General features: G+C 36.1%; 1 protein-coding gene across 6 annotated transcripts in view; it reads right to left on the bottom strand.

Moving 5' to 3' along the window:
* RYR2 (ryanodine receptor 2) overlaps positions 1–23,427 on the bottom strand; it is a 799,701-nt gene that overhangs the window by 67,738 nt on the left and 708,536 nt on the right. For all 6 annotated transcript variants that reach the window (XM_032137647.2, XM_032137648.2, XM_058430777.1 and 3 more), the window contains 5 exons: positions 22,447–22,470; positions 9,695–9,794; positions 8,270–8,349; positions 6,201–6,277; positions 5,032–5,105 (listed from right to left, as the gene is read on the bottom strand). In XM_032137647.2, the coding sequence (XP_031993538.1) occupies positions 5,032–5,105; positions 6,201–6,277; positions 8,270–8,349; positions 9,695–9,794; positions 22,447–22,470 (355 nt within the window). The remainder of the gene's footprint in view (positions 1–5,031; positions 5,106–6,200; positions 6,278–8,269; positions 8,350–9,694; positions 9,795–22,446; positions 22,471–23,427) is intronic.

Here is a 23,427-nt window from a genome sequence, read left to right as displayed (position 1 = left end):
TGCTGTTCCCTCACGTTGGAATGTCTTTGCCTTCCTTATCCACCACTTTGATTCCTAATTCAGACTACATGTCTCCCCCAGCGCCGCAACATCCCAGCAGCTAAGTACTTCCACCTAAATTCCTTTATATGCATAAAGCATTGTTCTGAAGTTATTTGTTTACAAGTCTGTCTACACAGTACTGAGCTCCTAAATCATTTCCAATGCCTAGGACACCATCTAGCACATAATAGTCACTCTAATTTAAATGAGTGCTTCAAACTTTAAAAACTGTGCAAGGATGTTAAGAAAACGTATTTGGTGCCACGAACCAACATCACAAGTTTTCCTTGAAGAGAAAATTTACCCACAAGAATGGCAGAATAAGGTACACAGAATACTAAACTACACTTGTGAAAGTATTTGGAAAATCTTGAGGAACAGGTAGCCCATAAATAATTAAGCAATAAAAAGAGTAACAAAAAGTTAGGGTAACCAATACTTAAAGATAATCCAATCCCTTTGCTTAATTAATCAATTTGTGTTGCTTCAAATTCACAAAAATTTGATTAGATGATTATAAATATATCAGTAAGAACCTCAGTGAAACAAATTAGCAGATACAGGTAGAAAGGTGGGGAAGGTTAATTGGTAGTTAATGTTATAGTGAGGATTTAAAAAAATCAAACTATTTTTAAGAAATCAGATCAACTTCAAAACTTCGTCTTGCTTTTATGAAGCCCAGGACTACCTCATGATCAAAAAAAAAAAAAAAATTCAGTATCCTCCGCTATATTGCAAGAAGAATTTTGAAAGCAAAAAAATTGCACTTTCAATGTCATAATGATTTGGTAATGGGGTTAATGGTTCTGATAAAAAAGCAAATTAAAAATCCAAGAATGGAACGACATTTTAAATATTCATACAGGTTTTGTTTTTGAATTTGATTAAGTCATTAAAAGAAAACACATATAAATATAAAATATACAGCACAGACAACATTGAGCATATTACAAACTAACACATTTCCTGAAGAACCTTCAAAAAAAAAAAAAAAAAACTGTGAGGCTCAGGCTTTTGTAGAAATGAGAGAAACTTAGTATAAAAAGGAGACAGATGTCAAACTCGCATGACAATAATGGCAGCAGAAAAAAACAGTATAAATAATTCATCTGAAATCTGTATATACAAACCTCAAAGAAACACATAGTTCCTCATGGCATCTCAATACCAGGTTAGGAACATTTGTAACCATAAAAAGTTCAAAAGCAATTTTGAAACTTAACAACAAATGCAAAATTTGGCAAGAGATTTGTGTCCCGGAAAGGGACAAAGAACAGTAAGTCAAGGGGCAGCCAGGCGTGGTGGCTCATGCCTGTAATCCCAGCAGTTTGGGAGGCCGAGGTGGGTGGGTCACCTGAGGTCAGGAGTTCAAGACCAGCCTGGCCAAGATGGTGAAACCCCCCATCTCTACCAAAAATTCAAAAATTAGCCAATTGTGGTGGCAGGCCTGTAATCCCAGCAACTTGGGAGGCTGAGGCAGGAGAATCGCTTGAACCTGGGAAGTGGAGGTTGCAGTGAGAGGAGACTGCACCACTGCACTCCAGCCTGGGCGACACAGCGACACTCCATCTCAAAAAGAATTAAATAAACAATAAGTCAAGGGGCAAAAAAAAAAAAAAAATGCTACCTAAGGCAATGGTAGACATGAAGTAAGCCCCCGAAGAATATGAAAAGGTGGGAAGGAAGTGACTTCGTTCATGGGATCTATAAATTAAACAGTGGGAGGCAGAATGCCTGCATTTCAGTCTCAACCTTGCCGCTTAGCTGTGTGACCTGGGACAAGTCAAGAAACCTTTCTGTTCCTCTGTTTCCTTATCTATAAAATCAAGGTAATAGCTACCTCATTGGAGGGTTGTGGGTATCAAAAGTTCATGCATTTAAGTTTATACATTTTCCATGGCTATATAATTTATGGTCATATTATCGTCATTAGGAAAAGACTTAGCTTAATAAAAACAGTGGGCAAGGATGTAGAAGATTCAGATACAATAGATGATTTTCTCAGTGCTAAGCCCATGCCCTCTGAGCCTCAAGTGTTAAAGCAAGTGACATCACTAACAGATGTGGCTTTTTCAGCCTTTTCTATCCCTTCCAAGAGGGATGATTGATTTTTCTTCTCTTGAGTGTGTATAGGCTTTCTTAACTTTTATAGAATCTTAAACAAAAGAGTGGTCTCAAAACAGATATATTTAAACACGCCAAAAGAGTCTGTATAGGAATTCCTAAAACAATCTGGAAAATACTATAATATTAATAGAGCTAATGAGTGGCCCTTACATATGCTCTTAATAGGTCTCTTGATTAAGGCAATAGCATGTATTCAGAAAGCACAATTTAATCTTGGAAGCCTTGTTGGCGTCCTAGGTACTATCTAAAATCTCATCCCTTATTTCCACTGCATAGAATGTCTTTCCGAAACTACTTTGAATTACTAACGGCATCTTCGCTAGTATATTAGTTTGAGGGGCAAATAGTTGCTATCGTTTCTACTGCTCTTTGAATTCAGTCACAAAAATAAAAATTAGTTTTAATGTTAAATTATTTGTAATCTGTCAGATTTTCAAAGGAATAGAGAAAAACTCAGTAGGCCTCCCAATACTTGGAAGGCAACTGGCAGAGCACACTGGCGAGGAGGAGACTCAGCTTGTCACGTCCTCCTTGAATCTGTCACCGATTTCCCGTGCACCAATCAGTACAGCCATAAAGCCACAGTATGTTCAAGACAGAAATGCCACAGGGAGACTAGGGCACACATTCTAGGATCATTCATTGGCAAAACAGTTGCAGACGCTGGGCCCACCAGAAAGGTTTTTAACTGAAAAACAACAAAACCAATCCCAAAACGTAATTGCAATGCTTGTTGCCCCTTCATATCTGACATACTAATAACTGTACGTCCTCATAGAAACAAGAAAGAAAAGGAGGAAAGCTAGATGTGTAAATTTAAAAAATAACAGGATGCATAACGATGGAAATGAAATAATCTACTTGTTAAAACAGTCTACGACAAAAAAGAACGCACAAAAATTGTCACTATCAAGTCTGTACACAAAGCTAACAACAAATAAAAGAGCAAATAAACAAAAGACAGTTCATTTTTAATAATTACCACGCTCATGAGTGATGACTGAGGAAGGGAGGGTAGTACATTTACAGTAGTCGAAAGAAAAGGAAATGGGGAAAAAGAAAAAAAGTTGAGATTTTGCTTTTGTTTTTCTGTTTGTAAGGAAATAATACAAAATGTGTTAATCGGTTTGAGTAATTATTTTCTTATGTGTTGAAAAAGAATGCACAAGTTAAATCAATCTCATTTTGAGAGATATAAAGAATTCTCACATCAGAATGGTCACTCTCATAAAGTTTTTTCTGATTTGGGACTCGAAAATGTTATTCCAACCCATATCTGCCTGACAAAGGAAAGGAGGCTAAGGAAAATAAACCTAAGTGGCTGCTATTCCTTTTGGGAGCTGATATGAACAGCGACTAAGAATGACTAATGGATTTGTGGTCAGAGCCCCTGGCACATTAGGTAATAACTACAGGGGAAAATGAAATCGATTTATAATTCCAAGACAGGGAAGCTGGCTTTGGACAGAGACTTCATTCATTTTTAGAGATTTTATAGCTGAAAATTGCTTAGGACTTTGAGAGATGTTGGAGGTAGGCAGGTGATAGGCCCTGAGATCTGCAGTGGCTCCAAGTTCTGCAGATTGGCCCAGAAAACCTAAGTCAGTTTAGAGTGGCACTGGTGATTTTTCTCAAAGGTCAGTCCTTCTGAACCTCAGGCCAGAACCTTAGGCCAGAAAACCTAAGAAATTATAGAATGGTGTCAGTGATTGTTCTTGAAGGTAGCTAACTCAAGTAACCATATGACTTATTTTTGATGACTGGACTTGTACATCCAAATGTCAAGCAGAAAATAAAATAAACACAGGAGCCACATAGTGGTAGCAATGTCAGAATGGGTATTAATAATAAACTTTAAAATACACTAAGAAATACTGTTTTTCCTATTTGTGAGAACAAAAAAATACATAGATAAATTAGTTAATCCTAAAATATTTCAGAGAAATAAACATAGACTACAAATGGCAGATGGGAGAAAAAAATTATTTTTTGAAATAAGATTAGTCCAATAAAAGACCCAATGTTCCAAAACTAATAATTGACAAGAAGACATATCCAAACCACACAAAACAAACAAAAACAGATAAACACACGGGGCCCTGAGTAAAACTAGTTTAAAAATCAAACACAAAAGAATAAAAACAAATCAAACCAAAAACTACTGAAGATTTTTTTCTTAATAAATACCCCTAAAATGAAAGGGCAGCAAAAGTTATTTCTGCTTTAAATGAACTGTATGCTAAACTTTCTAGTTTATACCAGCAACTATTTAGAGAGAGAAAAATTCTAAGATCATGTGTGTCACTGCTTTTGTGTGCAGAATTATTTAAGCACGATAACTGCTCTTTAATTTCTTTCATCAATCTAGACTGGCAAACATGTATGGATTTGAGGATCACTGTGCTGGAACGGAAGAGGAGGGAACAGGAATGAGAGCAGACTGAAGGAGCTCAAAGGATTACTATCCTAAGGAAATAGAAGAATCTGAGAGCCCGACTTTGCTAAAGTGGCCAAAGAAAGTCAAATGTTCTTGAAAGGTTCATCTATGTGGTTTATGATTTCCCAGAAAATTATCTAATAAAGGATGTTGATCCTTCATTCAACCATTATTCCTTATTGAAAACCCAACAGAGGGAAAGGCAGCTGGCAACGGGGCTGGCACACAAGGAGTTAATGACCGGCGTGGAAGGTCGGTTTTAGGGTGCGACCGGTGTCCAACTATGAACTTTGAAATGAGTCATGTAAGCATTTCATCAATTTTAAAATAACTTCGTATCTCTCTACTTGAAAGGTAATTGATAACTGACTCGTTTCAGGGAGGGAAGGGAGACAGGTGATCCTTTTAATGTAAGTCATTAATACCTGATCCTTCCTCTGTCACCATCCCAAGACCTTCAGCTTTGTTTTGTCGCTCAAATGCATTTAGGTCAAGGACACTATAACAACAAGGAAAAAAAAACATTTAGAGGACTAATAGAACATTTTCTTTCTTCAGGAGAGCAAACACCTAAACACCACATATCTTGGAATATGAACCAAATGTTAACGTACACTGAAAACATGTCTCCATTCATTGCTTACCAACCATATTTTCTTAGTGGCAGACTAGTGTCTCCCCTGGGCCTATGCTGAAATGATCCATGTGAAAGTCAAACATAAAGCATTCATAGCTTTCAACATGGGGAGTACATTACAAAGCTAGCAGATGTGCAGAAATAAAATCCTAATAATTATGTTTTTGCAGTTGGAATAGCTTGTTACATTAAACGTGTGTCAGATTCCTTAGTCAAATGCTGTCTGAATGATTTTAAATCTTGAAAAAAAATTGAAAATGATTACCACAAATGAGTTCGTGATCATTTAGTCATAAAATGAGAAATGGCCTACAAGCTCCTAAATAAAACTAAATAGAATTTTCTTTTTTAAAAAAGCATACACAACTCATTTTCAAGTATGCAGAATATACACTAATTCTCCACGATCCCTATTTAAACACGGGGAAGGCTTTTTTTTTTTTTTTTTTTTTAATTAAAGACAGGGTCTCACTCTGTCTCTCAGGCTGCAGTAGTGGCGCTATCATAGCTCACTACAGCCTCGACCTTCTGGGCTCAAGAAATCTTCCCATCTCAGCCTCCTGAGTAGCTAGGACTATGGTACAGGTGTGTGCCACCATGCCTGGCCATTTTTTTTTAAAATCTTTTTGTAGAGATGGAGTCTTGCCCTGTTACTCAGGCTGGTCTTGAATTGCTGGCCTCAAGGGATCCTCCTACCTCTTCCTCCCAAAGCTCTGGGATTATAGTACCATGGGAAAGCTATTTTAAGGTATTATTACCATTCTGTAAGTTATTAATCATGATATTACCAACCCCCTAAAACAAGACAGAAAACAAGACACTGCCGATTATCCCACCTTAAAGTGTTGTTCACCATTCACTATTCTTCTATATATAATTATCGTCAGAGTAAGAAACAAGTGCTTCGAAAAAATACAACCACCGAGTAGAACCCCCAAGAAGGAAGCGAGTCCTCACCTACATGACTGCATCAGGCCGGCCAGGCTCTGAAAGAAGCCCACATCCTTTTTCTCCTTGAGGTAGTCAAGCATTTTCTATGGGAATTATAGAAACCACATGGCCACTGAACAAAAATCTTATTGTTTGTTAAATAAATAAACAACCCAAACAGGCTTTCCATTCTAGAATAGACAGAAAATATTCACTGCGTACAAACATGACTAATGCCATCTTTATCATGAAGTAGGAACACACGCGTCGAAGCAAGACAGTTACACAAACTTGGAATAAGAGGGTTAGTTGCCTTATACATCACCACAAGCACCAAAAATGTCAGGGGTAATGTTACTCTTGATTCTCTTCTGGTCACTCTTTAAGTAATTTGGTGATTCAGATACTCTAGCGCAAGTTAACTGGGAAGAAAATTCCTATAGATGTTATTCACAGGTTTCCATAACAAGGTGATTTCATTAAACAACAGGCTGGGTGTAGTGGCTCACGCCTGTAATCCCAGCACTTTGGGAGGCTGAGGCGGGCAAATCATGAGGTCAGGAGTTTGAGACCAGCCTGGCCAACATAGTGAAACCCCGTCTCTACTAAAAAATACAAAAATCAGCTGGACGTGGTGGCATGTGCCTGTAGTCCCAGCTACATGGGAGGCTGAGGCAGGAGAATTGCTTGAACCTAGGAGGTGGAGGTTGCAGTGAGCAGAGATGGCGCCACTGTACTCCAGCCTGGGTGACATCTCAAAAAACAAAACAAAACAAAACAAAACACCCCAAACAGCATTACAATCTGAGAGTTGTGACTGCCATATGCTAATGCTATAGACGGAAATTCAGTTTCCATTACCATAGTCTGTAAATTGAAAAAACAATAGGAATCATTTGGCTATTAAAATGTTTTCCTTTGTTCTCAGAATGACATCCAGAATCTATGGTCAAAATTTTGGTTAAACATAAATATAAAAAAATGCTAAAGCAATGCTTTGTCTTGTTAGCTTACTGTTATATAGCACAACGAAACAGCTATTTCTGACATGGTTAAAATGGATTAGAGATTTCAAATGTAAAAGCACATACAAGATGATAGAAAGCATGCTCAAAGGTTTAAGGAAATAAGAATACTGCTTTTCTGCAAATCTTGAAGAGCAGAACAATTCCTATTATCAATGCTGTTCTAAAAAGGGGTCAGCTAAGCAGACAAAATTTTAGTAGTAATCTTTTTCAGATAGCAAAGGCAATATAAACTAAATACGTAAAGGATACATACGCACAAAGTCTATGCACATATGCATATATATATGTATACACACACATGCACAAATAGCAAATATACACATAGTGTGTGTATGATACACAGATGCACAGACACACATATATAGCACATAGACACAAAATCATATAGCCATTTATGGGGGGTGTGATAACTTTTGGTCAAATAAAAAATGAAACAATCATTTTTTTCAAACAAAAGAATGTGGCTTACAGGATCAAAGGAGATGGTGGGATATATATTTGAAGTTGTAAAGAAAACAGACAAGTTCCACATAGACAAGAAGTATACCTTATAGGATCTCTCACTACTGTCTCTGGATCTAGGGACTTCTGAATATATATACTAAGTAATGAGGGTCTTCTTAAGTAAAACATAAGCAAGAGACATTATTTTTTGATAAATGTTTTGGAGAGATTAAGTGTTTTATTTTTCCTTTTTTCGAAGCTCTATAATCACTTATTCTGGGAACAGAAAGAGCTGGTTACCCCTGCCAGGTTCCATAACCAGATAGCCACAGTCTGGTAAATGCATGGTGAGAGAGTGGTTCATACCTCAGCACCAAGAATTCATTTGACATGATAAAAGGCCGCACTTGATGTTTTCAGATATTTTGACATCATTTTATGTTTGGATTTGTAACGCTATCACATAATTACTTTTTCCCTCTTTTCCTCTCTCTTCAGTACTGTGGTAAACTAAAATTGAGCCACACTGTACATAGAAAATAAAACATTTTACAACAAATAGTTCTTTACTATATGGTCCATTTGTCTGAAAAGTACATTATGTGAATGACTGGAAGCTGTTACCTGCTGTACTGTGGAGTTCCCACCATTTAAAATAGCAATTCCAAGTTTCAAAGTAGCTGCTACCATTGGTCCAGTTTCACCTAAGAAATATAAAAAAGTAGTGTTCTTTATATCATTTCGCCTTCTATATTAACCTATTCTACCTCCAATGCTGCACTTTTAAAATTATTATTATGCCCCCACCAGGCAATCTGTTTAATGGCAGAGGGAGACTGATTTATGTTCCAAAAAATACTAAAATAATAATAATGCATATTTGGCATCAACATTTTTAATACATTCTCTATAATATCTAAGAACTGAAACCATAAGAAGATATAGAAGTAACAGAATAGGAAGACAACTGATTTTGAAATATTGAGACCTGAAATTATTAAGATTCAAGATTAATCATCTGTTTAATAAACATTAAAATAAGTATGAGCTACTTAAAACTTTCTTTAAAGAAAATTTCTCTCCCTCTTCCCTCAACAATATTATAGATGAAGAACTTGCATCATTTCATTGTATTTTAATATGTATTTAATATGTTTTTATTTATTTTATTTTAATAAAATATTTAATATGTAAACTGGTTTATTAAGCAGACTATTCTCAATTTTAAGTTATTCGGATAATAACACAAAATTTTATTCAGTATATCACATTTTATTTTTCATTGTTCACCTCTATTTATCTTAGAAATATAAATAATCTTCTATTTAAGGACAAGAGTACCTAATAACAGAATGTACCACCATCACTTTTCCATTCCATTACAAATTATGTTTAAAATGTTTTCACAACGAAGCCATTATGAATGTATAAAAAATCATCTTGAAACAGCTGGCTACTGAGATATAAGACAGCATCTTAATTGTTAAAAAAGTCTCACTTTGAAAGCCTCCGTATTTGTATCAAGGGTCAGCAAACTATGGTAAAATACCATAAATTACATAACAAAATTACAGCTTGCCACCTACGTGTGTAAACAAAGTCTGTGTAAATAAAGTTTTTTTGGAACACAGCCACCCTGTTTGTTTACTTATTGTGTCTGGCAGCTTTCGTGCTAACATGGCACAGTTGAAGAGCTGTGACAGGTTGCATAACCCTCGAAGCTGAAAATATTGAATCTCTGGCCTTAAAGAAAAAGCTCGCCCACCCCCATTTTATAGGATCAGTCTGCTAAGGTTTAGTTATCACACAGTTTCCAAAACTTGAACAGAATGAAAATGAATCTGTATAGTAAGAATCTGAAAACAAATTAACATTGGTCTCCGTAAACAATGAGAGCTTGTCTTTGTGAATAGGCACCTGATATAGTCACGAACCAGAAACCCCAGGACTACATAAATGAGTCAGTGGAATTGAAATGAGGGAGCACCTTGAGAGCAACGAGGAAATCTGAAGAACAGACACGTGTGAGGGGAACCCAAGGAACCTTACCTTTGCTGGCACTGATCGTCTGTAGCACCATCTCAGCCGCACCACGATCGTGGAGTCGGGCTTGCTGGTATAGAAGCTTTTGCTTTTCCATTTCTTTTTCCTGAACACAAATCCCAACCATTTATGTTGAGGGTATCAGTAAGCACAGCAGTTTTCTACAGACCATATTTTTAGTCATCTCTTCATGTATGGGCTCTATGACAACATGGTGGACCATTTCAACACCAACGATGTTCTTGAACAGATATTATTAACATATTCAACTATTGTTTTTTTCCCCCTTTATAGTTTTCTTGATATGCTTTTGGTACTGGTTTATCAGCATGGATTTTTTTTCTCAATTTTAATGATTTGATTCATCCAAAGCCTGTATCACAGTTTTGAAGTACTGTACTTCGTCAATGAAACTTGCACTTTCTGATTTATACATTTGTGCATAAGTTTGTCACGTGTTTTTTAATAATCTCCCATGCCATGGCCATAACTTGATACTGCTCAGCAAATGGCTCGAGTTGCAAGGTATCACTGAATCACAGAAAAACATTAACTGAGATGTCTTGAAGTTTAAGCAAAATTGAAAGCTGATATGAATCAAAAGGTAGGCTTCAACAAAGTAGTGGATTTATGATACAGATCTCCCCAGTCACCCCCAAAGAATAAGAGATGCAATGTGCCTTTATATTTTGTATTCTCTGGTGGTAACAAACGATACTGCATGGTGCTGCTGGAGCAATGGCTGGAGTTTATTCTTTTCCACTTAAGCTACCACTGAAAACATAAAGAAGAAAATAAAAATAAAATATAAAGGCACAGCAAGTTCAAGACTGGTATGACCATTCACTTGAGCAATCCAGTTCACTGCAGAATTGAGAAGGAACTAAGCAGTATAAGTTGCAGAATGAAAGTTGCATAGAGCCCTGTGACAGTGAGTCCATCAAATGGCGTGGTAGAGAAGCTTAGTCAATGGGACATGAAACAGTCAATTAGTATCATGTCCATAAACACAACGGCCAAAACATATATGACCTAAGAGCAGGAAGAGCTGCAGCAGAGGTAGCCAGAATGACAGCTTTGCTGCCATAAACTTTCCATCCAAAATACAGAAAATAGACACTGGAAGATGGAAGAGGTTTAAAAAATGAAGGCTTGCTAGTTACAGAATATGAAAAATAAAGTGAACTAAAAGGAGGGGGAAAAGAAATGGGCTCAAACAAATGAAAAAAGAAACCTTTAAATCAAAAGCAACCAACACAGACATTTAAGCTGTTACCAGAGAGTTCTCGCCGAGGCTGGCAAATTTGTTTCTTAAATCTTTGATAATATCGTGCTGCGAAAACAAAATTGATCAGGGTTTTTTTGTCACACTATAGTTAGCGCTCCTGTGGTTAAATTTTATGTTTTCTTAAATTATGTGATAGGCCTAAATGGAAGCAGAGAAAAGAAAAAAAAAAGAGGCAGCTTTGCTTTATATGTAGCCATGCTAACATCTATAAGGTTTGCCTTCATGTTTAAACCTCTTCCTGTGAAGTCAAAAACAAAACAGAAACAGAACCACACAGACACACAAAACCATTTTGTCATTACAACACAGTTTCAGAAAAACTGGAAGAGGACCCTTTCGTCTGCTCTTCAGGTGTTGTTTAAAACTGATGAGCAACATTTGATTCTTCCTTTTAGACCCAACAATCTTTTATGTTCCTCCCATTGCCAGAGCTCTATGTGGAACTTTCGCTTAAAGCTTAACCAACTCCTTTTGTGAGAGAGTTTTTCAGTAAGAAAACGATAAGAAATTATTCGCTCATGAAACTCTCCTATCATTTTCATCAACTAAAGAGGCAAGGGAGTCAGGAAGAAGTTCTTCTGTTGACCTAATAGAACACATAAAGACAGTCATCAGGAAACTCACAGAAGATGGAAGATGGCAACATGCCACACACTCTTGAGAAAAAACAGAACAAAACAACAATTTGCCATTTGTGCTCCAAAAGGGGGAAGATCAGTTAAAGACCTGCCAGAACAACTTGCACTGTAGCCTGTAAGGTCCCAGTAACCTAACTGAAATCAACACATGAGGTATGAACCTTACAAGGACCAAGAATAGACAGGATCTCAGACTACCTTGTTTAAAAATAAACTCCCTGGACAGGTCACTTATTTTTTTTACATCGCATCTAAATTTTAATAATCAATGTTTTGAGGAAGATGATGAAAGTCATTTGAAAAAAAAACATTGAGCCAAAAAGACATAATGATCTAGATGCAGAAAAATACTGTATTTCATAAAGAGAGATCAAGTCAACCTCTCTGTTGAATTTATTCTTTGTTGAACTGAAATTGGAAGCTCTCCCTTCAGGATTCTTTAATATTATTTCTTTCTAGTACTTTGCCCTTTGAGAACAGCTTCTGGGCATGTAATTTAATGTCACTGGGAAAGTTTATTGTAAATTAAAAAAAAATAAAACTCTGAAAGCTAAACCAGAAAATTCTCAGATACTAAGAAGAATTATGTAAAAAGAATTTTTGTAAACTGCAGATTAGCTTTTCTAAACAAATTGTAGAGAGATCTTTTATAAGCATCTTACTCAGGAAAAGAACACCTTGAAAGCACCTTTTCAAAAATAGAGTTCTCCGACAGACACACCAGCTTCTGCTTAAACTGCCGAAGGCTCTTAAATAAACACCACCTGCGGTTTAGTCTTTGTGTTATTTCAAGGTTACACAGTAAGGTGAAGAAAAAAAGAGCAGCTCCAGAATTTAAATTTTCCCTTAGGCAAAACGTTCTGATTGCCAAGAGTAACCAAGAATTATCAGTGCATATCCTAATAAGCTTGTTAGGAGGTTTTCTCAAGGTCAAATGTGGTCATATATCAGACCCATGATCAAATCACTGGTAATGAACAGAAGTATTTTACATCATGACTTGCTTTTGGTTACAACTGAAGTTTGTAATAACATTGCTAATATTATTTCATTTTGTCTAAGAGTGTGTCAAGCTTTTAACACTTGGGGAAACAAGTAGAAAGGCTTGAAGAAAAACAACTATATTTAGTTCTTCAACAACTTGTCTTACGTGAGAAAAAATTATCGAAATAAGGAGAATTACAATTGTCCCTTGCTCCTCGATGGAGAAAATATTAGGTTGGTGCAAAGGTAATTGTGGTTTTTGCCACTGACCTAATAGTTTATCTTCGTAATGGAGATGAAAAGATACTTTAAGCCAGGGCAGCCTGGTTACAGGAAAGGAATTTACACTGTTTCTGAAGGACCTCAAGTTCTGACCTCTGGGGCAGATCACGGGCTGAGTCTACCAAATCTATCATCTGTGCGTCATACAAAATGAGCCCATCCATCTACTTTGTGTTTTTTTGTTTGTTTGTATTTCCATGACTTCAACAAGTGTAGAAAAAGAGGAAATATTTCATAATATTTTCCTCAGAAACTGTAGGTGGTAGCAAGTTATAAGAGAATAGAAATATCCAGGAACAAAACTCCTTAAATTTCCCATAATTTAGTAATGTCATAGGTCAACATGAAATATTTTTAATTGGCATCTTATAGTTACGACCTACAAGGTGATGTTGAATATCGATATTATAAGAAATAAAAAGACTGAAAAATAGAAGATTTAATTGGATAACAATGGGGACAATGAAGAAAGGGAGTGAAATTGTACTAATAATTTGGTTTGTAGCACAAACAGGTCAACTCAGACTAAGGAAAGTCAAAAGCATCAATAAGAGACACCTTCTCCACTTCAGTTAATTTTTTCTGTTGTATTCAAGTTCCTGAAAAATGTAGATTAGCTACATTTCTGTAGAGTTGACTCACAGTGATGGGAAAAATACTAACACTACAATTTTGTTTAAAATGAGTGGTTCCTAAATTTTTTGTATTTTTTATTTTTTAAATTAAATAAATGAGCCAGGCACGGTGGCTCATGCCTGTAACCTCAGCACTTTGGGAGGCTGAAGTGGGAGAACTGTTTGAATCCAGGAGCTCTAGACCAGCCTGGGCAAATAGCAAGACCCTGTCTCTACAAAAAACTAAAAATAGCCAGGCTTCATGGTGTGCACCTGTAGGCCCAGGTGGGAGAATCATTTGAGGTCAGGATTGCGCCAGTGCACTCCAGCCTGAGCAACAGAGCAAGACCTTACCTCTAAATAAATAAATACACAAACAAACAAACATGAAGTTTCCTAGAAGAAAAGATCCATGAAGACAGGGGACTTTCTTTGTTTTAACCACACCAGTACACACATACTGTACATCCAGTACAGTTCTCTGAAAATAATAGGTGTTCAAGAAAATTTGCATGAATAAATGATAGAACTAAATGATGTGATATCCTATAGTTTGTGATCACATTAATCTAAAATATTACAAATGTTATCTTTTTTGTTTGAAGTGCTACAAAATTAGTAGCTCTAAAAGTTTGTTTTTCAGTTCATGTTTAAAGAGGTCTTCAGAATTACACACATACAAATAATAATCAAATTGTGGGCTTTAGCTCATTTAATTTTTTGTTCAGATCTTTCATCATTATCCACTCTCTTTATTATTGATCTTTCAAACAGTATGATGATCTTCCAGAATTCTACTTCTTGATAGGATAAGCAAAGTTTCTAATGCTGTCTCTTTAACACTCTGTAAAAATGGTGTCAAAGTTTGACTAATCTACAGAGACAAAAGAAACACTAAACCAGGGTCAAGCAATTCAATTAATACACTAGAGGCTTTGACGTTAGATATACTGTGTAACGTGACTTTACAGCTTAATTCTTCCAATATTATATATATTTGCATTTTGGGTGGAATATTGTTTCTCAGGGATTCAGCATATTTAGAACTAATTTAAAACTATGCAAAAGCAATAAAACTCAACTAAATTGAAATAATTTTCTATTTCAGGGTCCAGTTGACACAATTTACACTATACCACCAAAAGCTTAATTAACCAGGTATAAAAGGGAAAGAAAAGAATGAGAAACTCTAAAATCAGAAGTTACCAAATTAGCAAAGTTAAGCTGCCTTATCATTAGAGGGAAGGTAGTTTATTTCTAAAAGGAATATGATTTAAAACAGCGGTCATTTACCCACTTATTTGTGTAAGCCTTAAAACGCACTGGATACTGCCTTGAATACAGAAAGCAAGTACTATGCAGTTCTTTCTCTCCTAGCATAGCCTGACAAAAGAGAGAATAAGAACAAGAAGAAAACTTGGGACCACTAAGAATGCAAAGCTATGGTTAGGTCATGAGGGTGGCCAGAGTGTTGGACTAATTAGTGGGAAAATGAGAAGTCAGAATAACTTTGATCACAGATTGGATCACAGCAGCTGATGACTTGAATTTTGAAAACTCACAACTATAGAAGCTCTAGTCTCCGTAATTCTAGGTCTTCAGGAATGGTATTAACCTTACCTAACAGCTGTACTCCAGGTATTTGATACAGTCCCAAATCCCCTGCCAAGAGTTATCTGTCTAGCTGGGAAGAGGATTTTTCTGGAGACTATCTGGAAAGGTGGTACATACGCATTTCTTCAATTCTTCCAGATACTTGGTACTCATTTTACGCTAACCCACCTTCAGGTAGCATCTGCACAACTGGACTCTATTGTATAAATTGTCAAAAAATGGTGTTAACTGAATTGTTGAGGACATTTTTTGTCATCCTCAAGGGAAAAAATGCTGTTGAATTTTAACTTTAGAAATTTGTTTTTTCCAGTCGGGGGACTATATTTAAAATATTATATTTAATATACCAAATATCAATGTTTTATATATTACATATTATATTTAATGATATTGATATTTATAATGAACTTTATGAAATTTATGAATAGTATATAAATTACATAAAGTTCATTATATTATTAAATTTATGTAATTTCATGTTGGCTCCTATATTTACGTAATTTACATTTACGTCATTTCATGTAATTTATGTTAAATGTATGTAATTTCACGTTGGCTCCTAGAAAGCTTGGAGTCAAATATTCTGACAATTCACATCAAACTGACAAGACTCCATTGCATGGGTTTCTAGATGAACCTATTCTTGGAAGGCCCTACTGTTTGTCTTTCAACAGTTTTTTTTTTTTTCCCTTCAGCTTATTGTGTTATGTATAGTTCTGTGATTCTTTAAATACTAAACTAGGAAAAGGTGGGATACGTATGTATGTACAGAAGACATTTTCTTTTTTCTTTTCTTTTTTTTTTTTTTTTTTGAGACGGAGTCTCACTCTGCTGCCTAGCCTGGAGTGCAATGGTGCAATCTTGGCTCACTGCAACCTCCACCTCTTGGGTTCAAGCAATTCTCATGCCTCGGCCTCCCTAGTAGCTGGGATTACAGGCACCTGCCACCATGCCCAGCTAATTTTTGTATTTTTAGTAGAGATGGGATTTCACTATGTTGCCTGGGCTGGTCTTGAACTCCTGACCTCAGGTGATCCACCCACCTCAGCCTCCCAAAGTGCTGAGATTACAGGCATGATCCACTGCACCTGGCTGACATTATTTTCTATAAAACATTTTTGTTGTCACATTCCTGTTCTAAAACACATGGAGTTTCTTTTTCAATCCTCCACAAACGATAAAAAGTGATAAAAACTTGCATGCTTTCGTCAATACTTATGCAATTAGAGAAACTGCGAAATTGCCCTTAAAAATGAAGATAATTTATGCCTGGATAGCAAACCACACAACTGTTAAGGGTGGATTTGACATCTGAGAGCATCTACTTCAAAGCTCTTTGTTCAAAGAACAGAAAGCTGAGAAACAGAGAGGTTGAGGTCACACAGCACCTGGCTGATAATCCAGGTCTCCTGTGTCGTGTAGTTTATGTTCACCACACTGTAAGTTTATCTATGGGCTTCCCTGACTTGTTTTCAGCAGAGAAAGTGAAATTGATTAATAATAATAATAATAGCAAATATTTAGAGATGGTTATGTGATAGTCAATGTTCTGAGTGCCTTATATATATTGACTAATTTAGTCCTCGTAACAACCCTGTGAAGTACATACTATAATTAGCCACACTTTATAGATAGAAAAACCGAGGCTTCCGCTCACACAGCTAGATGTTCAAGCTGGGATTCAAACACAGGAAGCTCATCTGAGTGTCTGCTCTTAATGAGTCTGCTGCCTTGCATTTACTGTACATAATCTGCTCCTGTATAAGCTTCAACTGAGATTATTTTTTAAATGACAACATGAATTTAAATTACTGTGCATATGAAAAGTACATATGTTTCGATACACGTTTGTCTCCTAGTATCCACGGGGGACTGATTCCAGGACATCCTACAGACATTAACATCTGTCCCTTATATAAAATGGTATAGTGTTTGCACATAACCTACATCCTCCTGTCTACTTTAAATAATCTCTAGATCCCTTATAATACCTAATACAGAATGTAAATGCTATGTAAATAGTTGTTATGCTGTATTGTTTAGGGAACAGTGACAAGGGAAAAAAGTCAACTTACTGGGTACAGACGCAAATATTTTTTCGAATATTTAAATCTGTAGTTGGTTGAATCCAAGGATGTGGAAACCACAAATACAGAGGGCCAGTTGCATGTCTTCTATACAGACTGCTATTTTGGTCCACATATTCATGTGCATGAATTACCGTATACAATATAGAGGGCTGTGGTTTCTGGGAATCTTCCTTGTATCAAGGCCAGGACCCCCCACCCCAACCTATGCCCTTCTCTCTAAGCCTTGGCTACTTGCCTTGCTTCCGGGCCCCAATGGCCCTAGAAATGACTGCCACCACACAGTGTGCTTATGAAAGCCAGCTGCTACCATCATTACCACTCACCAAGGAGACCCCATGTTAATGGATAAGGAGAGACTGTGGTGTCTCGACACTCAACAGGCTGTACTCAAGGCAGCTCTGGCTTCCCCAGGGGTTGCCTGGAAGAACTGGTTAATGTCAGCAGGAAGTACGATGAAATTAACACTCTGTGACCAGTAAGTGACAGGAGATGTAAGGAACCTGCATATAAAGTGCCTATCCTCCTTCCCCAGGGAGGCACTGTTCTGTTCTGTCATGCATATGGTCTCTCAGGAGGCAGCCCGCACAACTGAGCAACACACCGAACTGCTCAACAGCTGTGATCAGCTCAGGAACACTCTTCTATTTGCCCTCCCTCATTCCCTGTATCATTTCTCTATTTCCCTAACTCTTAATTCCCTGGGATTGTAACACCCCTTCCCCCAATACAGTGTTAGCACGTAAGCTTTTGCCTGTGTTTTCTAGGAAATCTGAGCTAAGACACGAGATGATTACTTGAGATGCGTAATTTTATTGTATAAAAATGTAGTTGGCAGATTGCAGCAATCAGTGTGAGTACTGGAGAACACTGGCCATCAGAATTCCTTCCCTCTTTCCCCTCTATGATTCAATAGTATGAAAAGCAACTCTTAATGCTTTAGTCCATATTTTGGATACTATATACCTCCTGCATTAGGAACTAACTAAAGAGTTATAAATATTCTTGATATAAGGAATAATTGTTTCAATATTTTATACCCATAGCTATATCTTTGATTTTTATGCATTTAAAAATTCTCTTTGCTAAGATTCAGGAAGACTTAATTCAAAATGCTGTTACTATGAAAAGCACCAAATAAGCCCATTCAAAGTTCAAATTATGTAGCCATGGAGGGCAGTATATCTTACAGCCCATTCATTCTTGTAGCATTACCAAAACATTGTATTCTATTGAAAGTTAGATTCATGGATGAGTAAGACAAAAATTTTTTATCGTTGGGTTAGTGCTATTCAATATCAATCCTTAAAACATTTTGGACCTAAATTGGTTCTTCCATACTTAATGGTGCATACTGTGGGATACGAGCTGGGTATTGGTTTGAGTATGTTAGCAGATATGACGATATTTTATTTGTGTCTCAGATCCATCTGAGAATATGCTGGTTTCCTAAGTATTTATTACAGAATTACCAACTCTGCCACAGGCATATTTAGAATTTAACACACAAGAAATTCTCTTTAATTGATAGTACAGAAAAATAGGACCTCAGACTCGTCAGATAATTCATCTGTGAATTAGAAATTGGGCATTTGCCAAAAGGAAGATGCAGCTTGCCTAATATTTAAGATGGCCTGGAAGACAAGTTAACATTCCATTCCTCTCGCTCATCTAAACTTCATTGTCATTAATTTAGATGTCACAGTAAACAAGAAATCTGTTTTATAGTACCTTAATATTCTAAAGAAATGTCTTCACTAAATTTTGATTTAATGCTATATGCTCAGATTTTAGAGAAGACCAATAAAAGAAGTAACCATCTAAAGAATGTTTCTGAGTTTGTTTTATAAAATCATAGTTAATAAATGTGGTCTACTGCAGTATCAAAGCTCTTTGTTGATCTAGGTGAGAAAAACCCATAATGCTCAGAAAAATGATGTTATTTGACTTGAAACATTATTGTTTATTATTTGCCTTAGCAAAAATTAAAAAGCTAAATCTAGCATTCAACTCTAATGATTATTTTTTCAGGTAACTGGTAAAACATTTCTTCCCTTTCAATTAACGTCAGCCTCTTTATAAGATTTAACTGTCCTTTTTAATGCTTTTGATAGAGAAGTAGCTCCAAACCTAAAAAATAATTAACTAAATATGCAATAAAGTTATTTAATAAGTAGTTATAGGAAAAGCATATTTACATATATTACAGATGAAACAGGGAATTCTGTAATCAGGTTAAATCAGGCAAGTTTTAATTTAACAGGATCATATCAACAATACATATATATATGATGGAAGAAGAAAAGAGCTGGCAAGTCATTCCTCTTTCCTTGTTTCCCATGTTTTTTGAGCTTTACTGCATTCTTCATGGAAAATGTCCCTATAATACCACTTTTCTTTTTACCTACTTCGTTTCTCTTCTCAATGACTTTATGGAATACTTTACAGGGAAAGAATTTAAATAGAAACTATAGCAAGTATTAATAATTAACCAGGTATAGGGATAGAATTAAATTACCACACACTTTATGTTATTTCCAAACTTATTTGATATAATTTCTTATAAGAATTATTGAAACTGGCAAATAGCCTTTCATATTTGTAACTTATGTGAATAACTCCACTATTAGACTATGTCTAAATTATGTCAAATAGACATCTCAATGTAAAAAGTATTGTAGATTACTACATTTATAAACAATAAATTTTTCAGTGGTTTTCTTGGTATCACATAGTCAACCTCAGAGAAGAGTATCTTCATAGGGAATTAATTATATATATCTCTGTTTCTCAACTTTGTAATATTTCATACCACTTACACAGTATTTTGTTAAGACTAGCATGTTACATAAATTAGGTGTAAATTATAAATTATAATTATATTATAAATTATAGTCCCAAATCAGATGGAGATCACTGAAAAAAAAAAAAAAAAAATCTCATTAGGAAGTGCAGATCCCCAAATCTGGTGTCCTGCATTACACCTACAAATGTGTGGCAATTCCCAGCATTTTAAAAGCCTGTCTCTTGCTGAGACAGTCATACCTGCCGGTCTATATCCTCTGTTTTGGGGATTAATTGCCAGGTTTCACCATCATGTGAACTTGTCCACTATTCTCAGTTCAAAGGTAGCCCTTTCTCTCAGGTCACGCTCCATATGTCATTTGATTTCTTGTCCTTAGTCTGGCCTGAATCCTATGTCTAAATATTAAGATGCCATCACTTGTCATCTTTCAGACTTCTTTTCTGAATGAGTAACCTTTCTAATGTCACTAAATTTGACCCTATTTATCAAACTGATCTCCCCGAAACTGCATTCCTCTTTCAAGGTAAAATGGTTTTCTTGGCTAGCAACACCTTCTCCGTCATCCAGCCCCATCACACAACTATCAACACATTCTTGAGGCATTAACTTTTATGCTACTTAGGACATCAGTTCTTTACTTGATGTTAGGAGATCCCTTCATGTTTTCATCCCTTAACAATTCACATACATTTTATATAAAATAATTAGTGGTAAAAAATCAAAATCTACCAAATTATTATAATACCCATTATTATCTATTATTTAAGCCCATAATATATTATTAAGTGTTAGGCCCATTATATGCCATTAACCATTATATCCATCAGATCAGAGCTACATCTGATAGTATATACATGATTTACATTTTGAAATTTGCAAGGATGATGATACAAGAATAATATATTCCTCCAACTATAATAGTGAGTTAAAAAAATTTAAAAAGTGGCTGGGCGTGGTGGCTCACGCCTGTAATCCCAGCACTTTGGGAGGCCGAGATGGGTGGACCACGAGGTCAGGAGATAAAGACCATCGTGGCCAACAGGGTGAAACCCTGTCTTTACTAAAAATACAAAAAATTAGCCGGGTGTGGTGGCACGCCCCTGTAGTACCAGCTACTCGGGAGGCTGAGGCAGGGGAATTGTTTGAACCCAGGAGGCGGAGATTGCAGTGAGCTGGGATCGTGCCACTGCACTCCAGCCTGGCGACACAGTGAAACTCTGTCTCAAAAAAATAAATAAATAAACTTACAAAGAAATTTTAAAATAGTTTCTTCAGGACAGTCTAAAATTCATTTTGGCAGTAAATATTTCACTTTTATTTTTTTTTTTTAAAAAAAGAAGGCAAAGTAGAATAGTTTACACTTACAAACTAAAAAGCTTTTTGTTGTTGTTGTTGTTGTTGAGACAGAGTTTTGCTCTTGTTGCCCAGGCTGGAGTGCAATGGCGCAATCTCGGCTCACTGCAACCTCCTCCTCCCAGGTTCAAGTGATTCTCCTGCCTCAGCCTCCCGAGTAGCTGGGATTACAGGCGTGCACTACCACGCCTGGCTAATTTTTGTACTTTTAGTAGAGATGGGGTTTCACCACTTTGGCCAGGCTGGTCTCAAACTCCTGATCTCAAGTGATCCGCCTGCCTCAGCCTCCCAAAGTGCTGGGATTACAAGTGTAAGCCTCTGCACCCGGCCACCTAAAAAGCTTTTTTTTTTTTTTTAAACAAACAAACAAACAAACAAACAAAACTAAAGTCTTTATAGGTATCATCTTTCCAGAATGTTTATGATTGACTTTCCTACTATATAGCCTTATGAAAATAAAACATAAGCTTAACAAGGTTCATATTAATGTAAGCAATTCTGTAATTCTATATCAAAATGTTTTCTTTTAGCAAATGTTCCCAGTATTCAAAATATTAAGAGATAAATAGTCATCTAGTTCTTCCCTTTAATGCAATGATGAAATCAATATTGAAATCATGGAATATAATCTCCAGTTACTAATTGAAGTGATTACTAGCACAGTGGAAAAGCAGGCTTCTTTCCAATCTCACCAGCAATACCATTTATCATGCCTGTTTTCAAGTAATAAAACTGGTGTTGAAAAACATCAAGAGGGATAAGGTCAGAACATTGCACTGAAAATGAGAAGTCCCTGGCTTAAAAAGTTTGTCATCTAAAGGGCTGGACTCCTTTATCCCCGCACAGTATACAGCTCAAAGTTAGCTGGAGGATAAAATTTCAAATTATGAGTCATTTAAATTGCAAGAAGAATAAACGTGTCAAAGGAAGGGATCCTGAAGAGACCAAATGCATTGGAGCTACAAACTTGTAGAAAGATTTTCAAGACCTCCTTTTCACAAAAGAATCCAAGATGTTGGGTCTAACAAAGGTAAATGTCACAAGAAACTGAAACTCAGACCCAGACAAATACACACATATATATAGTTTTACCTTGCTGCGTTGGGATCCTGTGACCTTAAGGAAGGATGAGGACAAGAAGCAAAATAGCAATAAACAATTGCTCTGAAGACAACGGATAGACTATAAATGGTGTGCACTTCAGAAAAACAATATTATTTGCTGCTCACAGCTCATTCTAACTGACCTCACTTTCTTATCAATAAAGATGACTTTGAGAATAGAAAACACATACATTAGAAAAGATTATAGAAATCATACAGAAATTAATCTTATGGCATTTTTCTCAGCCAGCAATAGTCATGGGTGCCTCAAATTAGATTGTTTTTATATTTTTGACACATTGACTTCAATGCTGCAGAGATGCTCATAACAAATGGATCCTGGAAGGTCACTGCTCTGAGCTTATTCATTGGCTAATACGTTTTTGTGGGTCCACTTTAATTAAAGACTCATTGCTGGCTACTGATATATTTCCAGACTTCTAGCTCAAAGTCCAGACATGTAAATGAAAAGGAAAAGAAAAAGAATCTAATTTCTATTTCCCTGCACTTAATTTCTTTATGAAAATTCTGAAAAAACAAACAAACAAACAAAAAAAGAGCCAATAAACAAAAAGAGTGGTAGTTAGCAACAACTAGCTTTTCCTCATAAAAAATGAAAGTACAGTATAAGCAAAGGGGGAAAATACCATTAACTTTCCTTTGGGCTAAGTAATATTAAGCAGCATTTCAAATTATATAGGACATTTAAAAGCTGAGAGCATTTGAGAAAATAATCGTAAACTACAATACAGTCCTAGGGATACATGGACTCCTACCTCATGCAAGCAAACTGCGTTGTGTGCCACTATCTGCATATGTACACGGAATGAGTGATCTAATTGTGCAGAAGTCTTTAAGGCCAAATCTTTAAGACTTCTATTCAGGAAAAAATACCAAACCAAGGGTTTAATGAAAAACTTGACATCATGTTGTTCTTCAATAAATATTTTCCTCATGTCTGTTGGAAATT

This window comes from Hylobates moloch, unplaced genomic scaffold (genome assembly GCF_009828535.3).
Source record: "Hylobates moloch isolate HMO894 unplaced genomic scaffold, HMol_V3 SCAFFOLD_18, whole genome shotgun sequence".
In the NCBI taxonomy this organism is placed as follows: Eukaryota; Metazoa; Chordata; class Mammalia; order Primates; family Hylobatidae; genus Hylobates; species Hylobates moloch.
Note: the sequence above shows the minus strand (reverse complement) of the source record. Positions and strands in the feature narration are given on the sequence as shown.